The sequence below is a fragment of the Haplochromis burtoni genome, unplaced genomic scaffold, assembly GCF_018398535.1.
Source record: "Haplochromis burtoni strain Fernald_Lab_line unplaced genomic scaffold, NCSU_Asbu1 Contig_75, whole genome shotgun sequence".
Classification (NCBI taxonomy): domain Eukaryota; kingdom Metazoa; phylum Chordata; class Actinopteri; order Cichliformes; family Cichlidae; genus Haplochromis; species Haplochromis burtoni.
The window spans coordinates 107,853-125,977 of NW_024582436.1; the positions used below are offsets into that span (position 1 = coordinate 107,853).

At 40.8% G+C, this 18,125-nt stretch overlaps 1 protein-coding gene across 1 annotated transcript; it reads right to left on the bottom strand.

Annotated features, from left to right (window-relative positions):
- Positions 1–3,242: 3,242 nt before the first annotated feature.
- Positions 3,243–18,062, bottom strand: cwc22 (CWC22 spliceosome associated protein homolog). The gene is made up of 20 exons (XM_042221808.1): positions 17,966–18,062; positions 17,170–17,226; positions 15,953–16,176; positions 14,557–14,858; positions 13,305–13,559; positions 12,831–12,959; positions 12,318–12,486; positions 11,179–11,232; positions 10,928–11,063; positions 10,376–10,582; positions 10,225–10,287; positions 10,041–10,139; positions 8,640–8,721; positions 7,956–8,016; positions 5,940–6,017; positions 5,382–5,534; positions 5,158–5,285; positions 4,784–4,885; positions 4,317–4,486; positions 3,243–3,990 (listed from the first exon to the last, which is right to left on the bottom strand). Exons 2-20 carry the CDS (start codon positions 17,222–17,224, stop codon positions 3,455–3,457), a joined length of 3,003 nt encoding a protein of 1,000 aa, XP_042077742.1. The 5' UTR covers positions 17,225–17,226; positions 17,966–18,062; the 3' UTR covers positions 3,243–3,454.
- Positions 18,063–18,125: the final 63 nt, after the last annotated feature.

The window sequence follows — 18,125 nt, forward strand, 5'->3', positions numbered from 1 at the left end:
AAGAAAAAGGACAATTATTAATTTTGTAAACACAAAAACATTAGCTAAAGCAACTTTTCTCCTAAACTTGAAATTATAAGTTATCCATCAGAACCTAAAAACATAAATGCAGTGGGTTGCCTTGAGTTTTTAAGTTTTCGCAACGTTTTTTTTTTTTTAAACAGTGTAGCAAGCCAAACCTACCTTTACAAAGTGACAATATGTGCAAAAACTGCAGACTTTAAAGTCCTTTCTTTCCACCAGATGCCTCACGAACAATTGCGTTGCCGTGTTGTGGCAAACTCAAATGCTGCTGCATATAAATAATTCAGCTTGATTTACTTTGAAGCCATGAAAAGTTTGGTATAAATAACCATATTGTAAAGATGGAGAGAAAAAAGGAGTCCTCTCACAGGATCAGCAGGACACACCTTCCTCTCTCTCTCTTTCAGCACAGAGCCTCGCTGTGCTTTCCCAGAATTCCTTGCAGCTCTTCAGTCCCAGTGGATCTGTTCTCCTCTATTTGCTGTGGCAGCAAACCAATCCAGTGCCTTTACTCCTAAGAACATCCAGCCAATCGCAACCGAGCATGGCAATGACCCACTTAGGCACACGCACTCACATCTCTCTACCTCTCACCTTGAACATCTCGTCAAGGTTGTGCAAGGGTACCAAACTGTGTGTGTGTCTGCATGTGTTACAGCACCAACAACCAGGAGACACTCCTGTCAAACCAGCACTAAACACAAATAATCACACAGACACTTCAGAACAATTAGATTCCAGTTTGGCGTGAACTTTCTGATCTTCTCACAAAGTATCAAGTCAGTCAGAAATGTTGCTTCTTTATGCATTATCATATCTGCTCAATACAAGGAGAGAGTTAGCCTAACAGAAAAATAGGAGGAATGAGCGTGAGGGCTTGCTAGTCTGTGGCCAAAACATGCTTTTTACCTTTGCATCTCAAGCATGCTAATTAAGGCGTTATTTGTATTTCATTATTAAAAACAAGCAGAGACTGTTTGTGAAGTGAGTTGGGCATTGTAGCTGTGACACAAGATAGAAACACCCTAAATTATATCTTGCTTTAAAGGAAAGAAGTAGAGTTTATTTAGGCTTTTGTGCTTTTCAAGTTTGTGTTTTTTAATAGAAAATAGGATACGAAATAAAAGCAAGTTTTCATTTAGCTTCTTTTTAAAAGGCATCAACAGTGTCCACAGATGTAAGGTCTAATGGAAGCGAGTGCCACAACATGTAGTTCTATGTAAAATAAATTTGGGCAAGACAGCCACCACGCTTATTAAAACTGAACGCCTGATCAAAACTATCACAGAGATTTCTCACAATTTAGAAACCTAAAGATGAATCAGATACAAGATTATCAGTTTATGTGGAAACGCAGTTGTTGGGGACAATATTTACAGACAGATAATTATTTGGCATCCAGTTCTTTATACCACGAATGCCGTCCTGAAGAACAGACAGTAACAGTTTCACGATGTGTCCAAGCAGAAGCTTATACAAGGCAAGCAAAATGGAGCCTGGGACTGAACCTTGAGGCACACCGTGACATAAAGCAGCAGAAGAAATCACAAAAATTAGCAGAAGGAAGTAAAAAAGTGAGGAGAATCAATCCTGAGCCGACCCAGAGATGTCCATTCAACGTCTAAGTCTCTGAATCAGGATCCTATAATCGAAGGCAGCAAAGATCCAATAGTACCAGCGCTGAATTGTCTTTTTTAGTTTCACTCTAAATTATTCTCATAATTTGCTAAATGAACCTCATGCAATATCAAATAAAGCTAGAAATCTAGTGATTATTAGCATAAGCTCATTGGGAAGATGTTTACAGGTGAGAAGTAGGGTCATCGTTTCCTCATAGATTTGTGGTCACTCAAACATCTTTTGCAATCAGACCAGTCGCCCCCTGCTGGCTGTTAGAAGACTGTAGCCTTAAGGCACTTTTACACATTACTTCACTTTTCACACATGTGAGATATGCGCATGTTTTATCTACAGCCGGTAACTGTGGCAACAGAAATATTACAATAATTTAAAAAATTGTAAAATGCAATTATATATTGCATTTATGTGCGTCTATCAGCACAGTACAGACTTCCTCAATGAAAAGTCCTACAGTGCTGTAGACAATTTCAAATTCCACCAGACTCCACATGGCACCGAGGCCAAACTTTTAAAGAAACTTACAATTAGATCTTTTGCCCTTGCTTCACCTTTTTGTAATATCTTGCTGACAAGCAGCACACAGCAGTGCTGATGACATGTAGCATCCTGTCTCCCCAGAAGGGCGAGACCAAAAGTACCACCATGCAAGGCTTCAGCTGATACTGGATAAACATCCCAATGCTGGTGTCACCAACACTGTTGATATATTTTGTTAAACTCGATTTTGATTTAGCGGTAAAAACAGAGTATGTTCTGACGTTATCACACCGTAGGGGCAAACTTAAGGGTTTATCAAAGTTAGACACAGAGATCATCATGATACTTTAACTGTGGAGCCACCAGGCCCTGAGTTGAGATCTATCAGAAAAGCACAATGTCTACAGCCTGGATGTCAAACTCTCAAATAGCTCTTGAGATATTTTACTCTGGAGACTGACGCTGCAAATTTTGCAAAATAACTATTTGATGTGACGCGTGCGCATTTTAGACATCTGGAAAAAGTGACCCACACATCACAGACAGAATGAATAGAAAAGGATCTTTCCTGTTCATTTATTAAAACTATTTCTTTGTTAGCGTGTGCCTTCACAGGTGGATAATATGGATGAGTGCAAGGGAGGAGAAAGCAGTCTGGTACGACAGGAAAGTTCAGAAACTGTTGCTGCTTGTGGAGAAGTGCAAACATCAGCATGTTGTGAGCTGACAATACGAGAGGGAGATGTTTATTGTAAACACAAATACTGCTCTCCCTCTTAAAAACGTTTGGTTCTGTTGCCTTTTTCTTTTTATAACAGGTTACATGTCAGCTAAAAAAAAAAGAAGAAGAATGAAATAAAGTAAAATAAAAAAGCCCTCAGTGCTCTCGGTGTTACTGAGGTTTTGTTTGCTCCGAGGGCTAGAACGTGTGTAAATGCTTCATCAATCCTGTTGTGCTAGTTATGAGATTGACCTGCAAACGTGCACGGCAGCACAGAGAAAACATAGTTTGGTCTTTTGCGTTTTGAGAGTGAAAAAATGAGGACAGTAAAAGTGTTGAGCGATGGGTCACAAGTCAAAAGAGTTCAAACAGGTACAGGTTATAAAAAACATCGAATGCAACTTTAATGGGCTTTTTTTTCATTAAGTATTTCATTAAAAACAACAAAAATCAATAATAAACAGACAGAAAGGAGAATGGGGTCAGATCCACAGCACCACAGTTTGGGCTGAGGTACAGAGGGGTCACAGAGGGGTCACAGAGGGAAAAGACTTAAAGTCATTAGTCCATCACTGCTCCCACGATGAAGACTTATCTCCTCCTCCTCTCATCTCTCTCTCTGTTCCGGTCTCTGTTCTCTTTATTCCTCTCTTTGTCCCTCTCCCTTTCTCTCTCCCGCTGCTTCTCGCGCTCCCTCTCCCTCTCTCTCTCTGCCTCATTCTCTCTCTCCCTCGCTCGCTCCCTCTCTCTCTCTGCCTCATTCTCTCTCTCCCTCACTCGCTCCCTCTCTCTCTCCCTCCCTCTGTCTCTCTCCCGTCCGTCATCTCTTTGCCTGTCCGTTTTTCGTCTCCTGTCCTCCACCGCCGCCGCCTCCTCCTCTTCCGATCTGTCGTCTCGTCTGCTCCGCCGGGCGCCGTCGCGTTCACGCCCCTCCGGGTCATGTGCGCGCCCCCTGTCGTCTTTCTTCGCCCGCTTCTCGCTGTCGCTGTCCTCATCTTTGTCTGCTCCGCGTCCAGCTCGCTTCTTGTCTGAAGATTTCTTCTTCTTGTCCTTCTCTCTCGTTTTCTTCCTCCCCTCATCACTTTGTCCTTTCCTCTTCTTCTGCTTCCTGTGTTTAGAGTCCGAGTCTGGAGGACAAAAAGTAGAAAGAAAAAAACCAAACAAATCACACGTTGTCTTTTCTGAAGCAGCAGCTCACATAAATGAAAAACTGTAAAAATTCAGACATTCAACTGAACACAAACATGGGTTTAATAAAACAGAAGGAGACACTCCTGACTACGTTGTTTTATAACAGGAATATTATATTAATGTTACAATATTAAACCTCCCAACTACTGCAGCACTGCTGTGAGCTAGAACAACAAACTGATAATAACACAAAGTGCCTGCGTATAAAAGTGAAATAATGTGATTTTCTGAAAGTAAATCTTTAGGTTTCAGTCAGGCGTACCCGAGCTGCTCGAGGAGTCTGACGAGTCTGAATCTGACTCGCTGGATGAGTCGGAGGAGGAGGAATCTGACGAAGAAGAAGACGATGTCGAGGAGTCCGATGATTCGACTTCCTGGTTCTGAGTCATGATCATCTTTGGCGCGTTTTTCAAATGTTCCCTCAGCTCATCACTAGGAGAGAAAACGATGTGGGAGAAATGTGAGAGTTCAGTGTTTCTGTGTGAACATAAACTGCTACATTCATCATCCAATGACATTTTAGATGCAGCGAGCGTCCCACACTTTGAGGCCAGCAGAATTTAACAGAATAAACAACCATTATTTATTGCATATATTAGGAAAGCACTTTACAGTGCAGTTTATTCCAAACATAACACAGTTAAGCTAAAAGTTTTCTGATTCTGTTTGTAAAAAAATGTGACAGCCATGTTTCTGTGTTTATGCTGTTTCTTGAAGTGTGGCCCTTACGTGAGTCCTCCCAGTCCAATAGAAGTGAAGAAGTTGATGGCGAAGCGAGTGTTTCTGGGATTATCACGAGGAAAGAGACCTTCAAAGAACGGCTGCAGGGTCCTGTAACACACGCAGAGGTCATGATTTATTGTTACGTCCGACTTCATTTGCGGGCTCTTTAATTATCACTAGGAGCAACAGTAGCCAAATAAGAGCAAGAAGTCGCATTTTTCTAATTACGTTTCCTTAAATTTGATTTATTACCTCACTCGACTATATCATTAACATTTAAATGTTTTCTGAGTAAAAACTTTGGCTGCCTCTGCAGCAGCTTTAGTAAAGTACAGTTTGAGTGTTGTGCGTGGCTGTGGTGGGAGTGTGGGTTTTCGTACTGGTCTTTCAGCCTCTGGTTAAGTTTTGGCAGACCCATGTAGGCACAGAGCTCTTGGAATAGGATCTTTACAAAGATCCTGCTGGACGACGTTGTGGTGTCCTCGCTCATCTTGATGCACTCCAACACCTGTGTGAGACACATTCAAAAGACAGAGAGACGGTCTAACCAGAGTGGAATGAGTTTCATGGTCACGCTGGGGAGGATCTTTCTTTGTGTCCTTACACTCCACGGCACAGAATCTGTGTAGAGCAGGTGAGCGAACAGTCGCGCCACGTTCCTCAGTTTGTTGGTCTCCAGTCGGTGAATCGTGTCATACTGCTCCGAAAATATCGCCTCGAAACTCTCCATGTACTCCTTCTTCAAGAGACAGAACCTCTACACACACACAGTTAACAGATAGAAGCAGTGCTTCGCATCAAAATCAGGTTGAATGCTCTCTATAGTTAAATTAATTACAGTGAAACTTAAGATAACAATAACAAAAAAGATCTGAGGTAAACATGACACATGGCCAATAAACATAAAAAGCTTGAGCACTTCCTTTTAGTTGTTCTTTTCTTTTAAAAAGCGCACAACAAGATTTATATGCACCTCAGTGAAATGGTGACATTCATCGTGCAGAGAATAGAAATACCTAACAAATATCAATGAAGGGAAGATGGAAAACACCGACTCTTTGAAGCAGGTTTCCCTAAAGCACCACTGTTCGCACGATTGTGGAGATGAAGAGTGTGTGTGTGTGTGTGTGTGTGTGTGTGTGTGTGTGTGTGTGTGTCTCACCCCAGCCAGCAGGCCAAAAAACTTCTCGTAGGTCCTCTGCTGAGCGCAGCAGTCCAGGATCATGTTGCACAGCTCCTTCTGTTCATACAAACACAACACTTTCATTAACTACAGTCACACTACGGCAGTCACATCAACTTGCAGGCTGCGGCCAAGCTGTCAGTGGTCCTATTAGGAGTTCATTTAACATTTGTAGACTTTTGATAGTGTAGTCAGAAGGTCTCTGTGCACTCTGATGTTTCTTATTATTTATGACCGCACTGTTTCAGAGACACAGAGGAGACACATCTAAAGATAACATCCGTCAATAACAACTCGTTACATTACTGTAAGTGTTTTATTGCTGGATGATTTTCATTAGTGAAATTTTGTTTAGTTTCATCTGCTACCACTTTTCCAGCGTGCTCCTAGGCAGTGTAGATATTTTTATGCCTTTTTCTCTCCTCTGTCTCACCAGAACAGCACCTCCTCTTTGTTCCAGACATCCCATCATACAAATTACAGCTTTCCTCTCCTGATTAACAAAACACAAACTTTAGCAGTGTGAAATGGTGCAGTGTCTCTCTCCATGTAGCATCAGAGCTTGTGAGTGAGTGGGGTTAGGCTGTCATGCTGCATTTAAGCCATTTTAAGGGAACAAATGCTTATTTATAGGGTTTCAAAAATGGCGTTTACCTCCTATAGTGGTTCTTACACCTGTATGGCCTGCTAGTAATGCAGTTCTAGAGACTGCCCTACTAATCCACCACAAATGGATGTAAACAACGCAGACCAGCTGAGAATTATCATCTGGGTTTTTGTTCAGATCAATTTACAAATGATGCCTTTAGACTTCTAATTCTGCCATGAAAGCTGTGAAATTGAATGGAAATATGTTTTTTTCTTCAACAGTGAACTGAGTCAGTGCTTAATATCTCGGTTAGTTTAGGTCCAGACTTATACTCCATCAGCAGCTCAGTCACGTTTCACCTTCACCTTACTCTGGATATGAGATCGAACATTTCAGCCTGCATGCCAAAAATATACTTTTGGTGGAAAGGGGAGCAAACCACATTCGTCAAGTTTCAAAGTATTAACATTCTTAGGCTGGTAGGCTGACTGAAAATAACAATCTTTAACAGTGGACCAAAGGCAGCCAAACAACAGGTAATTTTTCAACCTTTGGACTGTATACCATCTACAGTATGTTAACTACCATCAAAAGCTCCTTGATGCTGTCAGGTTCAATCTCATGTCCAGCTTCTTACTATTAAAACAATAAAAGACAAGAATGCTGCCTAAGATACAAGTACATATAAACACACTGTCATCACTTTCATTACATGACTAACAGAACGAGACGCTTCTTTTTCAGTCTCTTACAGGTATCGACCACCAAAACACTGGTTGTGACAGTGATACAAACAACTACACACACAGCTGATTGTCCTCTGTAAGAGTTTCTCACCACATCCACACACACAGCTGACCTGCACCTGTCACCCTATGAAACCACACGTAATTATCAGCTCAACCTCCATTACAGGAACACAAAAACGAATACAGTGGTCCCTCGTTTATCAGTGGTCCCTCGAGTTGCGTTCCAAAATTAACCCGCGATAGGTGAAATCCACGAAGTGGCCAACTTATTTTCTTTTTACAATTATTATAGATGTTTTAAGGCTGTAAAACCCCTCACTACACACTTTAAACATTTTTCTGACAGGCATGAACATTTTCACACTTTTCTCTCTTATTTAAACACAAAGTTCAAACCCTCGTAGGAAAAAAAAAGTCCAGTATTATAGAAAGAAACCCGCGGCTGCCTTTGACGGTGCAAAACCCCACGGTTTCAGCTCAATTCTCATTTTTGATGGCTAGCTGAGTGTTCAACAGCTAGCCATCAAAGGATGCACGCCAAGTTTTCACCCAAACTTCAGTATCACAATAGTTTTAGATTAATCCTCTGTGGACAAACTCACAGCGATGAAACTTTACAATTGTGCGTTTTCAGTGCAAGTCTGTTTGTGGACTCACCGTTTGGCTTTCCGGGAAATCCATCTTAATCAGTTTGTGAGCACACTCCTCAAAGTCCAAGCTGCAAAAACAATCAATCTATTAATCAATCTATTAATAAATCTATTAATCAATCAAACAATCGATCACAGGTGTACAATTGTGAGCTCATGCTGGTGTGTTTCTGTTTGTGTCGTTTAATCAATCGGCTTCACTTTTTCATCCTGTTGTCCAAGCTTGTGAACCGTTCCTCAGTGAAACCATGGTAACGAGGTTGCTCATACACAGGTTTGTATAGCCGTCTTTGTGAGCGCACTCTGTGGCCTAATACATTTTCTAGCACTAAACTCTTAACCAGCCTTGAACAGGCTTTTTGAAGGGAGGATTAGTCAGAGTCCTCCCTCCTAAGGTTTTAAATTCAAACAGGTCCTCAGAAAGACGCACACGCGCGCACGCACACCGCGCACGACACACACACACACACACCACCACACACACACCTCACACACACACACACACACACGCACACACAACACACACACGCACACGCGCACACACACACACACACACACAGCCTTAATTATCAGTCCAACTCAATCAAATATAGTGGGAGCTGTAAATAACTGCCAACACCCGCAGAGAAAACTACGTCACTCACTGTATGAATGTGTATTTTTAGGAGTGTGTTCCACCGTGTTTGTGTACCTGGACTGGATAGCGAGGTAGATGGTTCTTCTGAAAGCAACCAGGTTGACTTCTGTCTTATCAAAGATGGTGACTTTCTCGTCTTAGAGGGAGACAAACACAAAGGTCATCTTTAAAAGGGAGCTGATTGGATGTGTTAAATGTGTTAAAATCAGAACAGGAAAAATGTTTAAAAATCAAAATAGTTCAATGTAAACACAATCAGTTCTTAATGAAATGTCACCTGAGTAATTATCGTTCATTAGTGCAATATAGGATTTACATGAACCAATGATGCAAGTAATCTAGTTTAATTGGGGTCACACAGCATGCACTTCACTTTTAATAATACTCAAACTTAGTAATTACTTGCTTATTACTTGTCTTGATGTAACGGTATTAGTTACATCAAAGGTGCCACCAAAAGTGAGTCAGTGACTCATGTTAAAATGGCCACATTCACACATGAAAACAACATATTTACAGTGTGGTACAATAACGGTTCATATATAGGTTACGTATTATTTTTGTAACTCATACATTTGGATAAAGTCCAGGCTAAAAATTTGTGGTCTGGTTCTTCAGTTTGATAGTCAGCTGCAGTTTGCTTTCCTTTAACAACTTTTGCTAATCGGAGCTAGATATAGTCACTCCTGGGCAGGAAAAAAACGACAGCATAGCAGTGCCTAAAATGCTCATTGACTCATGATGTTATGTTTTTAAATGCTTTACTGTCCGTTCTCCTGTAGCTGCTGTACTCAGAACTATATTTAGTTAGTGCTAATGCTTTTAGTGTAATGCAGTCACAGGAAAAAAATGTATTAAAAAAAATTACTCAGCTGCTTTTACTGGCAGCTAATTGTTTTAAATATTCCAAGAGAGCCATTCGATCAAAGTCTGGAGGCAAAAAACTCCAAACAAATTTCTCAGCAAGCTGGCCAACTCCTTTTACAGAGCTCTGCTGTGTTTGGAGAAAAAAAGCCTTAAAAGTGAAAATAATCTGGACTGTCCAAGGCATGACAGATAATTGGAAATTACAGAAAGATCCTCAGTACAACAGTTCTGTTAGCTGGTTACACTAAAGCTGAATCTGGGCTGAACATCAAGCTATATTGCCCTAGATATTTGTCTTTGCTTACAGCCCTGGAGTCAGAATCTCCCTCCATTTTCAAGCTTATAAATTATATTTCTGAAAATGTAAAAATAATTTATTATGGAACAGACTTGGGGGTTATTTCATGATACCATCTCTCAAAAAAGTCTTTAGTCTAACTATTTATTATTTGTGATGTTTAAAATAAATATCACTGTGTTATTTTGTCAGATATCAATACAACTGTTTTCACAGGCCAAGTGTTTAAAAAAAAGCAGACTGACTCTTTTAGGCAAGAAAGCCTCAGCAGATTAACGTATTTGTCTCACCATCTCCTTCCTCCTCATTCTCATCTTCCTCATCATCGTCGTCATCATCACTGCCATCTCCCTCCTCCCCTGAATCGCTGCTACCCTCATCCAGGATATCTGAAATGATGCACCATCAAACTTTGGTTAAGCTGTAAACGAGCAGACAGGTGATTGGACAGTTCAGAGTGTGATGATTTCTTACCTCTTTTAAGAGTTTTATATTTTTCCTCATTCTCCAGGAAGTCTGGATCCATCTTAAATACATCTAAGTGAACAAACACACAAAGACTGTGTAAACATTTCTGAAAAGTCCCGTGACTCCTCCCTTCCTCCCACTCTCCCTCAGGTCTTACTGAGGATGTCCTCGGGGTTGTATTCGTCATCTAGCGGCAGCATGTGAGTGAACTGGTCATCCTCATCCACCAGATCCAGGCCTTCTGGGATTACTGGATGATCTTTGAAACCATCCTTCCTGATAGCAAACATCACCTCTATCATGTACTGGACCCTTTTGTCAATGGTCGACTCGTGGAGGACATTCCTAAGACGCTCAAATATGGCTGGAAAGAGAAACAGGGAGAATGTGCATAAACTTTCTGAATTCTGAAATTCAGAAAAATTAATTCTCACAAGTATTTCAAGAGAAAAGAGATGACAACGCGAGGAGAAATAAAGTCTCTTAGCAGTTAATACTGTTGTAATGAAGCAAGAAAACGCCACTTTTTTGTGTAATCACAAAGGCAAAAGTAAATTCTCCAGTTTTCAGGGCTCAGCCATGTTTGAAATGGCTGCAATTTAAAGTTTTAACTTGTTATCATTTGTTGTTCTAATTAAAGAGCTCAGCCTACACCATCACCTCCCACCGTGAAGAAAGAGACAGTTATAAAGCTGCTGCTTCAGCGTACCGTTGATTCCTCGAGGGGACACTTCGGTCAGCTTGAGACCACATTCCTTCAAGAAGGAAATGGCGACCTCCACACTGTCATCAGTTGGACGCTCGAGCAGCAGAGTGAGCATCTCCAGACACAAAACCTCGTGGGCCTGAAGGCGAGTGACATCAGAGCAGAAAGGGACAGAAAAAGCACGCACCCAATTAGAATCTGGACGTCAACCCTCGAGCCCTCGGTCAGTATTTAACTTTGAAATCGGGACCTACCACGTTCTGGTTGATGAGATGAGCCACGAACTTCGACGCGGTCAGGCACTGTTGCTACAAAACAAGATGCAGATTTTAATGCATGACTACTGCTGATAATTACTCAAACACATTTAATATCAGTGTCATAAAAAAGACATTTCTGCCTGTATTTGTTACAGACAATTTAATTTTGTGCAGATTGTTCAAGCCTTCAAGAGATCATACTAAAATTATCCACAGCAGGTAGAAACACACTCTGGACTGCGTTCACAAGCTTCCAGCACTGCCAGTTATTTCTCTTATTTAGATCCAGTTTCTTTTTTATCTCAGTAATTTGGACACATGCGGCATCAGTCTGCTCAAATTGGAACATTTCCACCTCTGTCACTTGAGAAAGGACTTTTAGATTCAGACTGATTCTCATTCAAAACCTATTCTCAAATTAATAAACAGAAAAGGAGGCCTATTTTTAGCCTCTTACTCCAGTAATACGCAAAAACAAGCATAAAAAGTAGAATATGCAAAGTCCAACTGATGAAGGTCAAACAGACATTTGAACTGCCTCATGTCCCACCATAACACACATGCTCACAGCGCTTGCTGTTTGTTATAATACTGTAGACAGAAGTTTCCAAAGTAATCAATTTTAGTCATTAATATGCAAATGAAAGCAGCAAGGTGCTCTAATATCTAATCAGATCATCTCCTCCACATGCAGCATCTGTGATTTATATATGATATGCTATTCATGAGTCACTGTGTTTAGCAGTGGCAAGATATAAAAAGTTATATTTTTAATACCAGAATGACAGGTGCATCATTTGGAGGCATCTTATTCTTTGTCTTTATGAGAAGAATGACATGAAGATGACTGTTAGGTGTTATTAATGTTTTGTCTTCTGCTGTAATTTTCCTAAAGTCACCGTCCTTCAAAACACAAAAGTGAGCCTTTGGAAGTGAAACAGACTGCGCACAGGGTCATCCAGCCTCAATAAGTTTCTAAAGTGCTGCAGTGTGTATTGGTCAGATGATCTTGTTTACTAGTCCTGGACTTCAATGTTCAGATGTTATAAGTATCCGGGCGTCTACGTGTGACAGTAACACTTCACTATCACTGTTTGTGGATCACTAATCAACGGCGACAGACAGATGGGTACCTTGAGGTTGCGGCGGTAGCTTCTCCTGAAAGTCAGGATGAGACGTTTAAGGATCAGCTCTCCGATCTGTGGGAACTTTGAGTTGATGATGGCAACGACAGCAGCGTAGACATGAGTGAAAATGGGAGAGGCCGTCTGAGCCTGCAGTATCGAGCGAGCCAGCAGTCCCCTGACAGGCAAAGAAGCAGTTACAGGGAGTGCGTCAGTCACGGAGGTCTTTTTTCACTCTCTTTAATCAATCACGCTAATCTGGAAACTTACAGCTAATAAAGTGTTTGATGTCTGTGCAAAAATTACAGGCCTCTGCTGCACAAAGCCTTATCGTAAAATGTACACGAATGAATGCATTTTCACTCTCATCCGACAGATACAACAAACTCCATTTGACTTCAAAGGTCATTGAAAATCTAACACTGACGTCACATTGGTGAGTGTGTGTGTGTGTGTGTGTGTGTGTGTGTGTGTGTGTGTGTGTGTGTGTGTGTGTGTGTGTGTGTGTGTGTGTGTGTTCACCTTCCCCTGACGATATTTTCCTGCAGCAGCTCCTGGATGATGTTGATAATGTTGGATACGTTGACTTTGTTGATAAGACCGTTGATGGACTTCTTTAGAGCTTCCCAGCTCATCCTCTGATAGGCCAGGCTGTATAACAGACAGGGTGTCATCAATTACATGCAGTTCTTTAAATAAACAGCTTTTTTTTTTTTAAAACTGCAGTTTTACTGCAGGTACATTTGTAATGAATGCAACTAATCTGATTTGTTTTACTACTGTCTGTTATGCAGTTAGGTGCAGGAACAGTTTATAGTTTGGCATGGTGATGTGTCCAAGTATCACAACAGAATAAAAAGAAAAAAAGTGTTTGAACACTCCTAGTGTAACAAATATAAACATTTCAAAACATTCACACCTGGACTTGGACTGCAGCTTCCAGTGACACTTTCTAATCTTAGTGTATAGGATTAAAGTACTGAAATGCTCTCTTACCTGCTCTTGTCAGTGATTTGCTGCTGCATCAAGCGCAGCTTAGCGGGAGGAATGTAAGCGCCTCCAGTCCTTGTCAGGATTGGATCAAGCTCCTCCTTTTTCTTTTTGACTGGCGGCTCATTGGCCGCAGTTGGTTCCCTGTCAGCCAGAGGGGAAGCGGAGCGACCCCGCCTCCTGTGATCTGAATCAGCCTCTCGATTGGCTCGTCGGTCAAAACGGCCATCTCTGTCATCGCGCCGATCATCATAGCGATCCCTGCAGCAAAGAAGAAACAAAGGAGCAGGTTACTTATTTAAGTAACACTTTTCCTTAAAAGAAAAAACTCTCAGGTCTGAATATGACTTGATTAATCCAGAGAAACCAAATCATATCAACACCGTTATGCTGAATTGGATTTTTAAAGTTTTCGTTTTAGCAGGATTTATAAAAGTTGCCAAGCAGCTGGGAATCTAATGTCTAATAGGGCTGTGCGATCTGACCAAAATTTCATATCCCGATATAAGACATCCATCGTCCGATATCGAATATAAATCACAAAAATTTAACATTTTCTGTCAATTCTGTGAATCTCGGGCAGCTCGACATGCGTGAAGTGTTTCCAGCTGGGCGTCGTGTAGTCGAGTGTTTTAACTGATTCATGAAACTATACATTTTTAGACAAAAGTTGTAACAGCCGCCGTTTTCTTTGTGAGTATTTATTACACGGCGTGCTGCGAGGAAAAGCCTGTTCTAACGTTTGAGTCTAAGGTTTATTTTTTAGCACCTAGCGTCTCTTTTTTGCTTCTCATCTGTAAAAATACTCTGCATACTCTTTCATGTTATTCCGTTTATTTTGAAAAGTCTCAACAGGATCTTGAGCTTTATTGTGAAAGGTTTATGTGGAAAATAAACAACCAGAAGCGCTACCGTTGTTGTTGCTAACGACAACGCATAAAAACAGCCGCTTGTCCGTCTGTAGTGTGATTATATTAAAATATAAGAGAAAGAGAGAACTTTAAGAAATTAATATAGCCACTACACTGACCATCAAAACCATGAAAAAATATTGCCGTAAACTTTGTTTTGTGACACCACGAAACAAACGATAGTGTAAAATGAAACGATAGATGCTTTTATATCGTCATCCGATATATATCGTACAGCCCTAATATGTATGTATGTATATATATATATATAACTTGCTAACCCATATGGACTAAGGGCCACATCGGTGCTAAAATTAACACAAGCCAATCACAAAAGCTGCCTTTACCGTGCATAACGTCTTCTGTCATAACGGTCCCTCTCCCTGGATCGAGATCTGTCACGTCCTCTTGACCTCGACCTCTCTCTTCCTCTGGATCTCGACCTGTCCTGTCCTCTGGATCTTGATCTTGATCTCGCCCTCCCTCTAGATGTAGATCTGTCCTTTTCCCTGGATCTGGATCTGTTTCTGTCTCTTTCTCTGGATCTATTTTTCTCTCTGGATCTGGATCTGTCCGTATCCCTGGATCTGGACCGATCTTCTTCCTTGGACCTGGATCTGTCTTGCTCTTTGGATCTTGATCTTGATCTCTGGAACAACAAATAAGCACAGTGACAGCATTATTTTTTTAAGTTTTCATGTGTTAAAATGATTTGGAACAATCTGAATGCAAGAATGATTTGGACAACACGGAGAACACCAGAGCAGCACAAAACCAAGCTGTCATTTTTAAAAGTTTGAGTTGAGCTGAAAAAGAGAGACAACCCAGCAATGTGAAGTCGGTCTGCCTCAGGTCCTGCATCAAGTAAAAGCCTGTATGCACCTGGGGAGCTCGTGTCTAAGCTGACAGTAATGGAAACAAAGTCCTCTTTGATTTGTGATTCTGTCAGTCAACAAGTTAAATCTTTATTCAGTGTCTTCTTCACTGGATGCACTCATAAATCAGGCCAGCTGACACTAAACATGCTACTGTGTCTTACATCGGTGCCTCAAGCTTAAACTGGGTCCTGTTCTCATGGTAACCATCTCTTCAGACCAAGCAGTTTTTCACACCAGCTGTCCAGAACTGCAGCCTGAATAATCTACTGTGCAACGTGCAGACTAATGCACAGCCACATTTTCAAATGCAACATAATCAAGTAAATAAGCCTCTTCTTCAGGTACTTTATTCAAAACTATTCTGACATTCAAGATCACTTTTAGGCAAGAATAGTAACAAAATGCTTCAGTTCCCATTTCCACACAAAAATACACCAACTGAATAAATACTGTCAGTTCCTGAACTCTTCTTTGGACAGTATCTAAAACATAACATGGATCACTAAACTCCGTTGACCAAAGCATCTGACTGCATTAACTTTTTAAGATTTTGGTGTTTCTGAATTTTTGGTTTGGCTGGATAATTTTTTATTACTGCCGTGAATCTCAACTATTGTTCGGTATAGTTGGGGAAATCAACTTACCTACTCCACCTACTACTAATGGCGTTTCTCACTCCAAACTCAACATTTTTGATTGATGAGGAATTATAATATACAATATATATATTTAGAAATATAAAAAAAGGCTTTCAGCATATGTTTCACCCTCTGTAACTGTCTGAAAGCATCCGATTCTTCCATTTCTACCGTAGTAGTCTGTACATTATGAAATGTGACAGACTAGTAAAAGCCACATTTCTTACTTTGATCTGAGCCACGCTGCTTCGAATCTTTCTCAGTGCTGATGAATGATGTTCATCCTCATCACTGCTGCTGCTGCTGTCTGAACTGCTTGAGGATGGGCTCCTGGAGGGCCTGCGGTCCACAGGACTTGGCTGAGGGGACCGTCGCTCATTGGGGCTTCTTTCAACTGAGCCAGCCTGCTGGGCTCTGCCCGATGCTGGACTAGACTCATTCTCTGAAGGTCCTGCAAAGAGAAAAACAGATCAAGAGCAGTATTAGTATATCCATTCAATATATCCTTCTTCTTCCACTTACCCAATTTAGGGATACTTTGGGGCAGAAGGCAGGGTAGACATCGAACAGGTCACCAGTCTCTCACAGGGCTAACCGGAGACCTATGCTTTGGACTATGACTATTCAATAGCTACGTCATAACCGCAAACTTTGCGAAACTTGTTAATCCATATGTCTGGTGGCCACGTAGGTGAAGGACACTCAAACAACTAAACAAATAAAATGGACACCAGCTAACCACAAAAACGCACATCTATCTGTTATCATTCGTACCATGCACCCTACAGCGCAACCTAATTACATGTTGCACCAATAGATTCTTCTCATGCATTTCAGGCTACTTTTTCACTGCAGTTTTTGAATTTATCAGTGAGAGAATAACAATCATCATCTCAACATAACAGATAATAATTATAGCATCAATATAAGGACTCACAAATGTCAGCAAATTGCTGATGGGAAATTGCCAAAACTATTAAAATGGACGTGTAGGAATGTACAAAGAAGATGAAAAACTTGAGACAAATATATTTGCCTTTAAAAAAAAAAGACCACTACAAAACTGGAGGGAAAAGGTCCGTGTATTTTATTTGTTTCTATCAACTGGTACCGAATGAAAAACATGTACACACACCCACACATTAATTTAGACATAATGTACCAGCACAAACACAACACGTAAATTATGTCGTTAGCGTTACAAAGGTTCACCGCAGAAATCTAAATCAGGTCTAACGGGTGGAAGTACACCAGAGTTCCCAGCAAGGGGTACAGAGAAAATATACAGAAAGACCCAGCTGCTGGATTCAAACCCAGGACCTTCTTGCTGTGAGGTGACAGCTAATGATTGCAGCACCGTACTGCTCAAGTATAACGGATGGAGATTAAAGCGACTCTTATTACAAGAACATTAAGTGTAGGGTTCACAGCAGCATTTACTCACCACTGTTTTCTCTCTGTGCAGGACTGGGACTTCGACTTCTGTCTGCAGAGTCCATACCTGGAAGGGAGGGGAAAAAGACAACTAAGACATTCACTTTGATAGGAAAAATGCAGGTTTTAATTAAAGAAACATTTTTTCTACAAACCCCGTTACATTAGGAAAAAAAACATGTTGATGAGTTAATAAGATTTTATGAGACTTTCTGACATAGTACTCTGACACGATTAACGTATTTCTACGAAAGACTCGGTTTACAGACTTGTTGATCTGACATTAGTCTGCTCCAGATAATCTTTACATGAAATCACCAATACTCAATGCAGAACAAAGGATACATTTACTGTTTATTAGCCGTTTTGTAAGTGATTAACGATAAAATAAGAGGGACGATGACTTCCTGGTAACGTTTAATCGCCGTACTGAGAGTCAAAAATTTTCATTGCCAACAGACGGAAGAGGTAACAATATGATAACTGGGCATTTCCTGAGGTAAATATTACCAAATGATCAAGTTTGTACGTCTTAATAGCCGATTAAACACATTTTGGGAAGTTTTCTTGAAACAGCAACACCACGCGTTACTAAAACGTCTTTTCAAATCAACTCCTCAGTTTTATCGCCATGTGTGTTAAGCTGAGCTAAAGTTAGCTTGTGTGCTAATGCTGTCTCGGCTACTGCGATCTAAGCTTCTCGCTACTATTTGCTGTCACTAAAACCTTTAAAATTTTATTTCCTTAGCACTTTGACAGAAGGTCTGTCCAGCTAAATTGCTTTGTTTGGGTTTTAATGTCCTTACCATGCAATTTCCCGGCTTTCCTTAAATCACTGTCGTTCGTCTGGCGGAAAACTTCCTATAATAACCAACATTACTTCCGGGTGACAGATCGCTTCCGGATTTCACAATAAACGCAGCTTGTGAAGTTTGGTTTACTGTTTTTGTTGTTGTTATTTTTCTT

Excerpts from the sequence above, each read along its gene's own strand:
- cwc22 (XM_042221808.1), bottom strand. The coding sequence starts at position 17,224 with ATGGACTCTGCAGACAGAAGTCGAAGTCCCAGTCCTGCACAGAGAGAA. Across the intron at positions 12,487-12,830 it reads GAAAATATCGTCAGGGGAAG|GGGACTGCTGGCTCGCTCGA; the intron begins GTGAACACACAC and ends TTTGCCTGTCAG. Across the intron at positions 5,535-5,939 it reads TTTTTGGCCTGCTGGCTGGG|AGGTTCTGTCTCTTGAAGAA; the intron begins GTGAGACACACA and ends GTGTGTGTGTAG.